At 33.5% G+C, this 16926-nt stretch overlaps 1 protein-coding gene across 1 annotated transcript; it reads right to left on the reverse strand.

Moving 5' to 3' along the window:
• Positions 1-8194: 8194 nt before the first annotated feature.
• Positions 8195-10572, reverse strand: LOC125190644 (subtilisin-like protease 4). Its single transcript, XM_048087994.1, has one exon. It carries the CDS (start codon positions 10439-10441, stop codon positions 8336-8338), a length of 2106 nt encoding a protein of 701 aa, XP_047943951.1. The 5' UTR covers positions 10442-10572; the 3' UTR covers positions 8195-8335.
• Positions 10573-16926: the final 6354 nt, after the last annotated feature.

Genomic DNA, 16926 nt, shown 5'->3' on the forward strand with positions numbered 1-16926 from the left:
TCTCATTTTAGATTATTTAATATATCGTACAACAACTAATTATATTAAGAATTAAGAAAATTAAGAATCGTAAGCTCCATTAATAATATCCTTTTTTAGTTAGTAATTTTAATATAAGAAAATGAGAATATTTTAAATATATAGCTTTAAAATGTTAAATATAGGAGTATTAGTTACGAACATGTGATTTTTTTTTGTTGAGTTGTAATTCCAGAAATAATAGTAAAAATGAAATGTAAAGAATTAATATTAAAATTTTAAAAATTTTAAAATCAAAATTACGTACTCAATTAGTATTAAAATCAAAACTGCATCTCAAATAATTTTAAAATCAAAATTGCATACTCCAAATTTGTTGCTACATGATATAGTAAAATTTCAATATTTAATAAAGAAAAGTAAATATTAATTATGGTCAATACTAGCATTAACAATGATGTAAAAAAATAATAATTTAAAGTTATTTATATTTTGAAATATAATTTAATTTTTCTTCATACAGTAAATTTAGTTAAGAACTCTATATTTTACAAATAATCAAATTAACCTTATCAAGATCTTAATTAATACTACTTCCATATATAAATGCAGGGGCAACAATGTACATAACAAAATTTAAATTTAATTTAAAATTAAATGTAAAATAAAATTACAATTTTAACCTCATTATGTCTTAGACATTATGTCTCCAAAACATTTTTCCTTTCTTTTTGGCACGAAGGGAGTATAATAGTAATCTTGTTATTTTGTCCATAACTCACCTTATTATATATGGTAATCTCGTTATTTTGTCCATAACTCACATTATTATTTGTACGAATATAGATTATTTTTATGATTATATTTTCTCCATTTGATAAAAAAAGACACTCTTTTCATTTTGGTGTGTCCTATGAAATTAGTAGTCAATTTTATTTTTGGTAACAATATTTCAATAACTTTTTCTTCTACATCTCATCTAATTTATCAATTACGCATTAAATCGGTGTAATTCCAAGTATTTATTTTTATAGCATGGAGAGTGTATAATATAATATAAATAAATTAGTAAAAAAATTGAATAATGAATGAATTTTGACAACGAAATACATAAAAATTGAATAAATGAATTAAAAAAAAGAAATTAGTGACAAGTAAAAAAAAAGAGTAATAAAGCATTTCTATAAATAAAAAGTTATTCAAATTTCATGGAGCCTACATTGCACTCATCTGAAAGTTATTCAAAAGTTATTCAAATTTCATGGACTAATATATGTTTTTGCATGATTCAAACCGTTCACATATATGATAATTGAACGACAAATCAGGAAATTGTGGAAAAATCTGAAGGGTTCATTGACTTGAAACAAGGATAAGTCGTTTACAGATGTTAGCCACTGATTTATTTCAATTCAAAACAGAATTCTAATTCGTTTGTGAAACATGGCCTTCCAATCTACTCCTATATTTTCACCCTAGCTTGTGTGCTTATTGTTCATCATCAGCCTGCCCATGTTTGCATCTGAGATACCAAAGAAAAACAGTTTTGAGACCTACATTGTTCATGTTGAAGCACCTGATGCACATGTCACGTCTCAATTGGAAGAGCAGCTGGAGAGTTGGTATCGCTCTTTTACTCATATCGCTGATTGTTCAAGGGATTTGCCGCTAGGCTTTCACTCGACCACGTGAAGTATATGGAGAAAAAGAAAGGTTCATCTCCGCGCGACCTCAGGAATCTTTTTTATTTTTTATTTTTTTAAAAGTTAACTCCTATATGAAGGAGATAATTACAAATGATGTCAAGATGGCTCGAACTCAGCACCTCATACATTGATGTCTATGTAAGTTTTATGTCTCACATGTGTGACATGTGATAGAATCCTAAATAGAATTGGATTTTGAATGTAATACATTAACTTGGTACAAGACACATTTTCCCTAAATTACTTATTATTATTGGGACGTTTCGTGATTAATTAGCTATTAATTGACAAAATCAATTAGTAGCAAATCGCATATGATTCTTATTACAATTAAGGAAATGAATATATTATAATATATAGTTTTGATTAGCAATTCGTTGACTAACCAAAATAATGAACTATATATTAATTAAATATATGGTAAGGAATCAAGTCTGTGATTGTTATTAAACTTGGGAATCAAGTTTGTTATTAAATTAATGAAAAGAAACGCTTCTATTATTGTTATATTAAATGGCCACTTTGATGGAAAGGGCTTTAATGTTTTATAATTAGGGTTTGTCCTCTCTCTGCCTATATATACAAGTGTGGTGATCTCATCAAAACACACACATTAAGAGAACACATAAACGAGGGAAAGAGAGAGAAACAAATCCTTGGAGTTGCGCTACTACGCCGGAAAAAGGTTCAAGGAAATCGTCTCCTCCTTCCTCAATCGCTTCCGCTATGGATCGCCAAGGTATGTTTCGATTCTATTATGTTTATGGTTTTACGTGAAATACATGATGTTCGAAGATCTTGCTTTATTTATATTCAATTATGTATTCTTGAATATATGATGATAAAATTATGTCTAACATGTGGTATCAGAGCATGGTTGAGAACTCATGTATTTTCGTATGATTGAAAACCATATTTGTGAATTTATTTTAATATATTGCTATGAATGAATCGGTGATTTTAATATGTTGGCATAGTATGAATTCTGAATTCAATTCATGTATTACGTGACTTTAATGAATTCATATGCTTAATTGAGACTTATGTATTATTGTATATTTGGTTTCGGTAAATCCGTCGGCATTTTAATGGATTGTGATTTCAAATTCAGTTGGTTCAATTCGTGTATTACGTATTTTTATATGTCTAATTATGTACACTTATCAAATTGAAATTTAAATTGAATGATGGTTATTTGATGCCATAGATTCGAGAGAATATGTTGTACAGTAAGTGTGTATTTTTAATTCTCTTAATTTCAATTATCAAGAAAACAGTTTAAGAAAAATATATTTATGTTTTCATATAATTATGCACGCATCATATGCATATTGATTTTGAGGATTTATGTTTAATCAAAATCTTTTTTTCATAGTTTTAATCATGGATATTTTAATTGATGAATTGCCAATTTATATTTTAATGTTCCCTATCGTGAGCTAATGGTTTTCCTTCCATGTTTGAAATATATTGTTTCCATATTGATTCTATTTATGTATATGGAATTGATTTGGGTATTTTGATTGTGTATATATTTTATGTAAATTGAGTTTGAATATATGCATTGATGAACTGAGATTTCAATTAAATGTTTCATGATTATGAATCTACCGAGACGGTGGAATGAATGATTATATAATTCAATTCTCGTTTTAATATTTATTTTGCAATCACCAAAGTGAGGCAAAATAAGAAGAGTCTATAATCAAACTCATATTAAAATTTGTTTAAGCAATTAATCTCTATACATTTTTGATTATATTATGTTTATTTTACAATCACCAAAGTGAGGTAAAATAATAGTTTATAATCAAATTAAGTGAAAATCTGCTTAAGCAATTAATCGCTATACATTCTTGATTATATTATGTTTATTTTGCAATCACCAAAGTGAGGTAAAATGAGAAGAGTTTATAATCAAGTTAATATGAAAATCTATGTATGCAATTAATCATCATGCTTGTTGTGGCTATTCATTATCTAAATAGTTTGTTTGTTATAAGGTCTAGATTCCCAAAGGAAATAGTCTTTGTGACATAATAAACACTAATGGAGTTAATAATTTAAATTGGTGTCGATTACCCAAAGGTAACGCCAATTTATTATTACTCAATTATTGAACTAAGATATGGATATTAAAAGCATGATTTTTGTTATTGTATGAAGACTACCCAAAGGAGTTTTCATAATTGCCTCATGATATGGGTTTTCAAATAAATGTTCGTGTTATTATTCAAAGCTTTTATATGTGAGCATTCAGATCTTAATTGCTCCTATAATGTGAAAACATATATTATTTTGCTACTAGTATGTTTACCTCAAACGTTCCCCAACTTAATGGAACTAACTTCTTTGAATGGAAAGAGAAACTTAAGTTCACTCTTGGAATAATGGACTTGGAACCTAACACTGTTGAATGATAATCCAATTATCTTTGATCAAAGTAGTTGGTTGATTGCCCATAATGCTTGGGAAAAATCTAACAGGACTAAGTTTACAGTTCATTAGAATATTCGTTGTAGATAAAGTCTCTCAACGACTGACATTGCAAAAGAATGTTTGCAGAATGTTGAGGATCGCTTCACAACTGCATATAAAGTTTATTGCAGGAAAACTTATGAAGGATCTCATGAGCATGCAATATAATGATTCTCGGACTATATACGAGCATGTAATGGACATAAATAACATCTCTTCTAAGCTGAAATTAGGATTATAGGTGGATGAGGATTTCCTTGTCCAATTCACCCTAACTTCCTTACCTCCTCAATATGGACCATTCCAAATTGATTCACTATAAAAGATTAGTGGACTCTTAAAGAATTGGGAAACGTATTGGTCTAGGAGGAGCATAAGATGAAGAAGTATGGAATGGGTGTATCTCATGCTCAAATTGCAACCGAAGGAGCTTCTAAAGGATAATATTCATTCGAATTTATCATTCTTATGGCATAAAGGAACTGGATCATATTTCTAGTGAAAGAATTAAGAGGCTTATAAAGGATAATATTCATTCGAATTTAGACTTTACAAGCATTACCGTTTGTGTGGATTGTATTAAATGTAAACAAACCAAACACAATACTAAAAATGCCACAAGAAGTAATGAGCTCCTTAAAACTATACATACAGATATTTGCGGACCTTTTGATGTCTCGACTTTGGTGGAGAAAAATATCTTATCACCTTTATTGACGATTTTTTTTTTTTCGCGTTATGGATTTATTTATTGCAAGAAAAATCTCAGGCACAGTTGAACATTTTATGACTGAGGTTGAAAGACAATTAAATAGAAAGGTGAAAATTATTCGATCTGATAGAGGTGGTGAATTTTATGGTCGTACCACTAAAATAAGTCAATTACATGGACCTTTTTACCAAATACTTAGAAAAGCATGGCATTTATGCTTAATATACTATGCCAAGTACGCCTCAGCAGAATGATGTTGCTGAGAGACGAAACCGAATTCTCATGGAAATGGTTAGAAGTATATTAATTCTACCATACCTATATCGTTGTGAATTTATGCTCTTAGAACCGCTATTTATGTATTAAACCGGGTTTCTAGTAAGGTTGTACCAAAGACTCTCTCAAGAACTTTGGAGGTAGAAAACCCAGTTTGCAGCACCTTCATGTTTAGGGTTGTTCAGTGGAAACTAGAGTATACTCTTCGCAGAAAGAAAAAATGGATTTTAGACAATTATTGGTTATTTTATGGGTTACCAGAAAAATCCAAAGGGTATAGGTTTTATTGTCCTAATGATAGCATGGGAATTATGGAAACTGGAAATATATGATTCTTTGAGAATGGTGAGATCAGTGGGAGTTTTAACACTCATAATATGGTCATTAATGAAATAAGGGTATAACCTTCTTCCCTCATTTCCTCAAGAATTAAGTGTGGCAAATATTGTTGAACAGCCTAACAATATTTGAATGACCAACCACTTAATGATGATGCCAAAGTCATTGAACATGGGTGTGGAAGAAGCATCTACAGAAGTGCCATTTCTGATGACTATGTGGCACATCTCCAAGAATCCGAATGTGATATAGGAATACGTAATGATCCAGTTTCATATTCACTAGCCATTAAGTGTAATAATTCTACTAAATGGATTGATGCATGATAGATGAGTTAAAATCTATGGATTAAAGTCTGGGACCTTGTCGAATTACCCGATAAACAAAAGTGTATTGGGTGTAATTGGGTCTTCATGACCAAATTCGACATAAATGGTTTCATCTAACGATTTAAAGTCAGACTTGTTGCCAAAGGTTATACTCAGAAAAGATAGCATTGATTGTAAATAGACTTTCTCTTAAGTATCAAAGAAGGGCTCACTTAGAATCATTTTGGCACTTGTAGCCCATTTTGACTTGGAACTACATTAAATGGATGTGAAAATTACTTTTCTAAATGATGATTTGGAAGAAGAAGTCTACATGGAACAACCCGAAGGCTTCATTAAGAAAGGGAATGAACATTTAGTCTGCAAACTTAAGAAATCAATTTATGGACTGAAACAGGCTTCTCGACAATGGTATTTTAAATTCCATGACACTATTACTGCTTTTGGTTTTAAAGAGAACACCGTTGATCGGTGCATATACCTCAAGGTTAGTGGGAGCAAGTTCATATTTTTGGTTTTGTATGTTGATGATATATTGCTTGCTAGTAGTGACATTGGATTACTACATGACACTAAAATTATCTCTCTAAAAATTTCAACATAAAAAGATATGTGTGAGACATCCTATGTCATAGGATAGAAATATCTTGTGATCAATCACGTGGACTCTTGGATTGTCTCATAAAAGCTACATAGATCGAATCTTTTAGAGAGATATGGCACGAGTGCATGTTCTCCAAGTGTTGTTCAAATTCATAAAGGTGACAAATTCAGTTTGGATCAATGTCCAAAAATTGAATTGGAACGTAAGGATATGGAAAATATTTTTTATACATCTATCGTGGGAAGTTTGATGTATGCTCAAATCTGTACTAGACCAGACATTTGCTTTGCAGTCGAAATGCTACGTCGTTACTCACATGTGTGACATGTGATAGAATCCTAAATAGAATTGGATTTTGAATGTAATACATTAACTTGGTACAAGACACATTTTCCCTAAATTACTTATTATTATTGGGACGTTTCGTGATTAATTAGCTATTAATTGACAAAATCAATTAGTAGCAAATCGCATATGATTCTTATTACAATTAAGGAAATGAATATATTATAATATATAGTTTTGATTAGCAATTCGTTGACTAACCAAAATAATGAACTATATATTAATTAAATATATGGTAAGGAATCAGGAATCAAGTCTGTGATTGTTATTAAACTTGGGAATCAAGTTTGTTATTAAATTAATGAAAAGAAACGCTTCTATTATTGTTATATTAAATGGCCACTTTGATGGAAAGGGCTTTAATGTTTTATAATTAGGGTTTATCCTTTCTCTGCCTATATATATAAGTGTGGTGATCCCATCAAAACACACACATTAAGAGAACACATAAACGAGGGAAAGAGAGAGAAACAAATCCTTGGAGTTGCGCTACTACGCCGGAAAAAGGTTCAAGGAAATCGTCTCCTCCTTCCTCAATCGCTTCCGCTATGGATCGCCAAGGTATGTTTCGATCCTATTATGTTTATGGTTTTACGTGAAATACATGATGTTCGAAGATCTTGCTTTATTTATATTCAATTATGTATTCTTGAATATATGATGATAAAATTATGTCTAACAGTCTAAGCTCTTTGCCGCTAGGACAAAGGCTCTTGACCGCGACCTCAGGAATCGTTGTCCCTGCATACGACACATTCTCCCAATATTCTTACAAGAAGCCCTGTTGCACTTCTCCTGCTTTGAATATTGTTGAAAGTTGCAATGAAGCATATATGAATATTCTAGTTATATCATTTAAGAAGAATTATATCTAAGATCAGTCCAAGCAATAGATCGGGGTGGTTTACTCACGACGAGAACATCTTTTTCAATATTTTCCATCAAATCATTGACCGGTTGAAACGGATAAATTAGCTAGATAATCTATTAGCCTATCTGCGAGGTTACAGTTAGGGGTTTTGATTCATTCCGTAGTCGATTAATCTCGACCCTTGTCCCATCCTCAACATCTATTTTGAAACCACACTATTTTGAAAGTTCATGACTTTACGAACAATTTGTCTTTGTCTTTGATTTTATAATAGAATGGGAATGAGATAAGTTACTTACTTATCATTTATGGTAAAATTAAAATATAACAGTTATTGTGGAGTTAAAAAATAAAATATGACTATTATTATAGACAGAAACGACAAAATGTGACTCTTATTGTGAGATAGAGTATTACTCCCTTCGTCGCACTGAGGAAGACCCACTTTTCTTTTTGGTTTCTCCAAACCAAGATGACCTATAACTATAAATGGAAATACATTTATATGTATTTATATGTGACTCTTACTGTGAAATAGAGTTGTCTTACTTTATTTTGTCCACTTAATACATAAAATAAAACTATATAAAATTCCTTGCCGCCATGGAAGGGGTCATCTTCCTTGGGACGGAGGGAGTGCAATTTATTATGATTTTTATCATAACATAATCTTAAGCGGCTACATCCATTTCCACACTAGTCAAACTCATTTAGATAGATAGCTATAGGGCTTCGAACAGAGTGGTTTTGAGAAGTCCACTTCAAGAATCCTTGCACGAATGTAGTATTCGGAGCAGATGCGAGTAGTTTGAACTTGACCTCGTACTTCAATTTCTGGTTTATCTTCGAGAACTTGAGTGTGGTAGGCTCAACTTGTACATCAACGCCGCGTGGTGGCGATACCACGATGCGGTAAGATGAGTTTGGATCGCCGACGTTAGTCACAGTCCTCGTGTAAACCTGTGAAGTTGCTCGGCCATAGAAATTGATAGAAAACGAAGGATAATTTAGCTGTGCTTCCGCTATGCTCGCTTCCACTGAGCAATTCACCCTCCTCTGTAGAAAGATGCCCACCTGGCGGTTCGTGTAGTTCAAACCGCACAGGTAAGGAATGTATTCTTCGGGCTGGATGTCGTAGACGAGCCCTGGGTCGTTAGCTCTTGATGGATTCACTTGGCCTGCCCCCGTGGCAAAGATGTCGGCCGGAAGGGACTTCTCGTCCTCAATCGGGTTATGAGCGAGGTTCACGTCGTCTGCAGTTGTCATGATGGCAGACTTGATTGCAGCGGGTGACCAATCAGGATGCACGCTTTTGAGCAGAGCGGCCACCCCGCTCAGGTGTGGGGCTGACATTGAGGTGCCTGATTCTATGTTAAAATTGAATTTTGTGTTGCGTTTGTTTTCAAGAGAGGTAGGCCATGCTGCAAGAATATTGACCCCAGGGCCTAAAATATCGGGTTTCAAGATTCCAGGGCTTGGAGAGTTAGGTCCCCTGGAGGAAAATGCAGCAACCACAGGCGCGTGACGATCATCGCCTATCAATGTGCCCTGGAAAGAAATTGTTGCGGTTGGATTACTTGTTGAATTTATGTATGCTTTGATCTTCAACCCGTCTGCATAGCTGAGGTGTGTGGTCGGAAGGACGTGAACGTCGGCTGAAGTGGAGTTTGCGTATTCCTCGTAGTTCAACAGAATCATTCCGACACCACCGCCGCTCTTCACTACTACGCCCTTTTGGATTCTCAACCCGCCTAGCTCACACACCACTATTTTCCCTCGGATGTCGCTTTGGCTGAGTGATTCGTTGAAGCAGTAAGGCGCGTATTCGTCGGAAGCGTTGAGCATCCCTGCATAAACAAGTGGGAAGAGCTTTATCGGGAAATTCCTTGGTTGGAAAGCTGATTGGCCTTCAAATTGTTGCTTGTTTCCCAACACTGCTCTGGCTCCCAGTTTTCTGTCTATAGTGCTTGCTCCAACTGTGAGAATCCAAGGTGCCCCGTTTCGTACAAAGCCGGGAAATGGGCCACTATTTCCAGCAGAGCAGCTAACGAAGATGCCCTTCTCCATCGCGCTAAATGCACCGATTGCAATACCATCGTCAAACAAGTCATCTGAGGCCACGGATAGAGAAAGTGATAGCACATCCACTCCGTCTTCAATCGCTGCATCCATCCCAGCAAGGATATAACTATCACTACAGCATACTTTGTAGATGGCTAGATGAGCATGTGGTGCAATGCCTGAAGCTGTGCCGTTGGCGCTGCCAAAAACATTCGCCCCTTCAACGAAGTTCCCAGCAGTAGTGCTCGCGGTGTGAGTGCCATGGCCATCATCATCAAGTGGGCTTTGGTCCTCGGCATAGAAGTATCTTGCTCCAATGATTTTATTGTTGCATGTTTTGTGGTTGAATTGGCACTTCCCCTTCCACCTAGCTGGTGGTGGAGGCATCCCCTTGTCGCTGAAGGACGGATGTTCAGGCAGTACTCCGGTGTCCACCACTCCAATAATCACACCTTTACCATAATTGGAGTGTTTCCAAAAACCTGTGTTCTGGTACAACCCCAAGAACTTGGGAGAGTGTGTTGTGTGCATAGACATGGGTTTCTGAGGCCGTGCCGAGACGAAACCTTTTTTCTTCTCCATTTCCTTGACGTGGTCGGGTGAAAGCCTCGCAGCAAACCCCTTAAACACGTGGCGGTATGAGTAAACCAGACGCGCCTCGTCCTCACTCGTGCTTGTTGTGGTAACCGGGAGAAAAGAGCGGTACCAGCTCTCTAGATCTTCGGACTGAGAATTAGACATAAGGTGTGCATCAGGTGTCTCAACATGAACAATGTAGGTTTCTAAGGTGTTTTTATTTGGTACCTCAGATGCAAATATGGGTAGTATAGTGATGCAGAATATGCTAAAGATGGTAATTCCAAAAGATAGGAATGCCATGATTATTAACAAGGAATTGTTATTGTTGTCTGTTTATTTTGGATTCCCTAGTCTTCCATTCTTATAGAATCAATATCGTATAAGAGGGGCTGCCATTTTTGACCCATCCACACTGTAGTGCTCTCGTGATGATTACTTCCCCCCCCCCTAAATTTTGTCACACTTTAATCGGCACGGATTTTACGAAATATGATGAAAAGTGTGTTGAAAAAGTTAGTAGATCCTACTTCTATATATTCCCTCCGTCCCATAATAAATGGCACATTTGACTAATGAAACGATATTTTTGGAGATGTTGTTTTGTATGTTGATTGGTAAGAGAAAATAGTACTCCCGCTATCTTAACTATGAGACATAACTTTTGGGCACATAGATTAAGAAATTGTGTTGAAAAGTAGGAGAGATGAATAAAGTAGGAAAAATAAAGAGAGAGAGTAAAGTAGATAGTGAAATAAAATAACAATGATTGGATGTTTTTTTTATTAAAAAATGAAATGATTCAACTTAGTTGGAACATCCGTTAGAGGAATAGGACTCAACTTAGTTGAGACGGTGGGAGTATATTTATATTAAAGTGAGAGAAAAAATTTTTTTAAAAAAATAAAAATGTGGCATTTTTTGTGGAACAAACTAAAAAGGAAAGTGAGACATCTATTATGGGACGGAGGGAGTATTAGTTTCATAATAAAATATGAGTTGAAAGGAGTCAGTGGAATATGAGGTCCATTATAAAAAATGGTAAAAAGTGATATCTGACAAATTTTGTATGACGGACGAGAATGAAAAAATGTGACAATATTTAAAGGATAGTAGAAGTATTTTTTTTATCTTCTAGTTCAATTTGGTGAAATTTCTATTTGTCCAGTGCTAGTGCTTTTCCTACGTCCCACAATAAGAGTCTTGTATTTCTATTTCGGTCTCATTCCCTAATAAGAGTCTATTACACATACCACAAATGATAAGTAGACCCCACATTTTATCAGCATATTCTACTCATATTTTATCATAAACTAAGTATATATATAAGTGGGATACATATTCCATTAATTTATTTAACTCACTTTTTTTGAAATTTCTAAACCCCGTGCAATAATTAAATAAGGGGGTAAAATTTAAAGATTTTGCTGGCGATAATCTTTCAAAATAATTTTATATAAAAAGGTGCGATTTAATATCCTTTTGTATTGTTAGATATTTTGTGAGCTTTACATCATTATCTCCAATTGACGAAGACCTAGGTCAACTCAGACCAAAACATCAAATGACAAAATAAAATTTAAAATTAATGGGCTGGCATCATGTCCAACTATCAATATATGTGTCATGAATTATATGAGAATTGTTGTATAATATAATGAATAATTATTTTTTTTATAAAAAGAAGAATATTGTGTTATACCTTTATTATTAACTAAAAATGAAGAGAACCCTTAATTAATAAACCTTTTGTAGTTCTAATTGATCGCAGCACATTGCAGTGAAACCATAGATATTTACTTGAGTTCTAGAAAGAAAAAACATGATTTTCTTTTCTTTAAAATCTTATTTTTACCTTAATTTTGTGATTTGTTAATTATGGTATCGATTACACCTAATGATCTTACTAATAATCCTTTTTAAATTATGAAAAATATTATTCATCATATTATATAATACTTCATCCGTTCTGAAAAAATAGTCTCATTTATGATGACACTGAATTTTAATGATAAATTTATAAAGAGAGAGAGAGAAAAAGGAGAAAAAGTGAGAGAGATAATGAGAAAAAAATAAAAGAAAAAAGAAGAAAAATTAGATAAAATATAAAAAAAGTTTTCTATTTTTAAAATAAGTCTGGTTTTCATAGATATCTCAAAATGGCAAATAAAATTATTTTTTAATAGACGAAGGCTGTATATAAATACATATATTGATAGTACAACAGGAGCTACTAGGCCTGTCAAATCGGGTATCCGCAGATACCTGATCCCGAATTTCTCAAATTTTAGTACCCGATACCCGATCCGATTTTGATTTCGGATACCCGGATACCCGACTCGGGTATCCAGTCCCAAATAATCGGGTATCCAGTCCCAATTTCAATTTTAATTTTGATTTTTAAAAAAATATTAACTACAAACTTTTGCTAGTACATGTATAAAGAATGCTTATAATCTAAATTACTAGAATAGTGTGTCAAAGTATTCCTGCAATAAAAAATTGATCACATATTTATCTTCACTAGTGGACGAGCTGATGGAGGTAGAGGGCGGCGGCGCTGGGAGAGGAGACGGTGTCGGCGGTGGGCGGCGGCGGAGGGATGTACAGGCGAGAGTAGGAGATGGGAGGGAGGCATGTCAGGTGTCTATCAGTAACTCAGTAAAAATTAAAAACCATAATATTTAATTACTTAAATTTTAAAAATTAGAATTCAATTAAGAATATAACGCAGAAATTGGGTTTGTAAAAAATGGGCCTAGAATTTAATACACTATTTATTAATTTATCAAAAAATCGGATAATTCGGGTATATACCCGATCGGGTATTGGGTAATCCGATACCCGAAAATTCAAAATTCTCAATACCCGATCCCGATCCGAAACCCGAAAAATCGGATTTTAGATATCCAATTACCTAACTTTTTCGAATTTGGATATCGGGTATCCAATACCCACTATCCATTTTGACAGGCCTAGGAGCTACACACTGCCAGCCCCAGCCCATTTATTTAAAATTTTATTTAGGCATTTTTGGTAATGTTTTCTTTAGTCATGCCGAAGGCGTGTCCATTTAATCTTTCTTTTGGTCGGACATACTTCCTAATAGTATATACTTATTCAACTTCTTTTGTCCTTTATTATATTTCTCAACTTTTCATTTTGGTTCATTCCTTATTTATTATCTTACTTCATTTTTATTACTTTTAATAAGAGATCTCACGTTTCATTAATACATTTTCATCTCATATATTATAAGAGTGATGATAAACAATCAAATTATGTATAACCAAATAAGATTATATTAGTAATTTGATGTTTTAACTATATTTAAATATTAAATAAGTAAAGATAAATTAACAAAAATTGTAAAATACATACAATTTACCCTTATATTTTTAACTGATTTTTGTTTAAACCGGTTTGGTTATTAATTCTTATTTCTTTACTTAAATGCTCTTTGTGTTATATTTGTAAAGCTAAATCACGTATAAATATACTTAGGCCAGCTAATACGATCGACTGGACCTAGCAGTTGCTTGCTCACCTAAACTCAAATTTTACACGTTAACTCTCTGAAAGTATATAAATTAACTAATAACCAATGCATGAAACGAGTCTTATCAGAAACTAATATCATTAGCGTTTCTCTTACAATTCAAATAGTTCAATGATAATAGTTCACTTTAATTTATCTATTTTTTGTGATATTAAATGCCCAGTATATTAAAAAAATTATTTAATGAAACACTAATAATATCATTAGAATTTCTCCGACAAATAAAATGGTTGGATAAAATAAACCACTAATTGAATTTTGAGTATTTGACTATAAACCATATAAAAAAATCACTAATTTATTTATCTAGTAGACTAGTACTATGCAACATGAGATTTCGTTACTACTATAAATTTGAATAATAGAATGCCTTTTTTAATGTCTTCAATTTTGTTACCTATAAAATTTACATTTATAGTTATGTTGCCTTAATAAACTAAATCCTAGAATATAGGAACAAATATGAGTGTAGAGTGGCTATAATTTGTGGGGAGAAGAAAATGGGAGAGAGAATAAATATGGATAGTAAGTGTATATAGAAGGGAAAAGATACTCCCTCCGTTCGTGAATAAGAGTTCCGTTTTTTTATTTTAATCTGTCCGCGAATAGGAGTCTCGGTAAACTTTTACAACAAATGGTAATAGAGCTCATCTTCCACTAACTTTTTTCCACTAATTTTTCTTAACATCTGTGGTGCTAAGAAATGACACACTTTTTAATGGCAGATGGAGTATATAAGTTTCTAAATTATTAAAGGAAAAGAAATGAGAGAGGGAAAATAACTCGGAAATAGGGTAAAATAAATGGGAGAGGGGGAAAAACAAAAAAAAAAGGGCATATTTTGTGGGGAGAGGAAAAAGAGGTGGTAGTTTTATCACAAGGATAGAGAAGTAAATTTAATTATAATTGAACCATAAATTAAATCTTTTTTTAGTTGTATAAAATTTGGTTATATAGATTTATTCATATTATAAAATTCGATCTGTTTCATAAAAATATGTGTATTTTTCATATTTATCCGTCTCAGAAAAATATGGACATTTCTATTTATGGAAACTTATCCCAATTTATTAGTCCTATACATCAACCTCCATTAAAACATTAATAATAATGGGAATCCCACTATCCACTACTTTAAGTCTTTAACTACCCTTCTCCACCCTTTTGTTTTAATTCTCACGTCACATCTTATGCTCATACTTTTTATGGGACGGAGGGAGTGAAGGGGTTGGTAGCGGAAGCGCTCACATAAATCGACTACATAATAATCCTGATCTATTTAGCATATTATTTAGACAAATTCTATTCGCGCAATTATCACATGTATCATGCTCATAACTCAAATACATCATGCTTTAAATTAATTAAAACCTAAAACATGTTTTTCTACGGTTTAGCTATTTTACCTTGATGATTCTCCAAAGAATCGAAGATAGCTAGCGCCTTCTCCACGTGAAGATCTTCAGTACTAAACTACGGATCTTCTGTCTGATTCCCGGACAGAACTGATACTAGGGTGAGCTGATCTCACCAGTATACTAGGACTTAAATAAAGAAGACGAAAAACCTATTCCACGGAGGAGAGAAAAGAGGAATTTTCGTCCTCTTCAAAGTAGAGAGGGGGACGAAATTTTGCTTAAAATAATTGCGTTTTCTGTCTCCTCTATTCTCCTATTTATATTAAGTCACATATTGGGCCCAGACAGGGATCTGTGGAAGGTTTTGGATATGAGCTCCTCCAATTAGCTTTTTACTAATTAAATTAAACCCAATTTAATATAAGCTCATAATTGGAATATTACGAGCAACCACTACACAAGTAATATTGCACTCTCCATCCAAATCCGAAATTATAAGTACTCCGGGTTTCCATTACTTGATATTTATTTCCCGCGCTTAAGAGTGAACTCAGCAAGAAAAACTTTTTTATTATACATATAGTAATCAAACTCCAACTAGCTAGGTTTCGAATAATAAAACCTTATTTCAAGCTCCTCTTGAGGATGTTATCAAACGAGACTCACCTCGCGCACGATTCAATGTAATAGCAATCCTAGCACCGCTAGATATTAATCACCACTACCCAATATACCAGGCTTATTGGGTTGCGAAAAACCCGCACCATTTGGTAAGTCAAAATAGTGCATAATCAATACCGTATGCTCAATACTAACGTACATTGATTAAGAAATAATAATTTACGAGACCTCGTCTTTCAGTAGATAGCATAAAGACATGTCTCGCTGTTAGATCCAATTCAGTGTTATACCACACCAACGTTATCTTATTCAGTAAGGCTTAGAAATAATCGGACTGACATTGCAACCTTTCACGATAGGTAGTCTAAGCATATCTAGGTTGTGAAATTCTTCTTTTCTTTGTTCAGAACTGACCGTGTTACTTTAAAGTGAATGACGCCCACAACCGATCTACTAAAACAAAGATTTAGACTTTGTTAAGTTACTTATACATTTAAACATGTAATAAACATCCATTAAATGTAAAACATAAAAACATTATGAAAAAAATAATCTGTTTCCTTTGGAAAATAAAATAAGAGTTTTAACAGTATTCAATCACTCGAAAGGTGATTTCTAGTATACAAACTCTAACAATCTCCCACTTATACTCAAAACAACTTTCGAGTATACAAAAAATGTGCACTACGTCTAACTCTCCCACGTATACTGAAAGCGAGTTGAGGTCTCGAGCGAGTCGAACTCCCATTCCTTCAACATGGCGCTCGAACGGTTTCACCGCCAATGCCTTTGTAAAGGGATCTGCCAGGTTGTTCTCTGACGCAATCTTGACCACTTGTATGTCTCCTCTCTGCACTATATCTCTGATGATATGATACTTCCTCTCTATGTGTTTGCTCGCTTTGTGAGCTCTTGGTTCCTTCGAATTAGCCACAACACCAGAATTGTTACAATAAATGGTGATGCTCTTGGGCAGATTCGTAACCACACCTAAGTCCATAAGAAAGTTCTTGAGCCATATAGCCTCCTTTGCAGCCTCCGATGCGGCTACATATTCGGCTTCCATGGTAGAGTCTACAATGCATTTCTGCTTTACACTCTTCCAAATTACG

Source organism: Salvia hispanica, chromosome 5 (assembly GCF_023119035.1).
Source record: "Salvia hispanica cultivar TCC Black 2014 chromosome 5, UniMelb_Shisp_WGS_1.0, whole genome shotgun sequence".
In the NCBI taxonomy this organism is placed as follows: Eukaryota; Viridiplantae; Streptophyta; class Magnoliopsida; order Lamiales; family Lamiaceae; genus Salvia; species Salvia hispanica.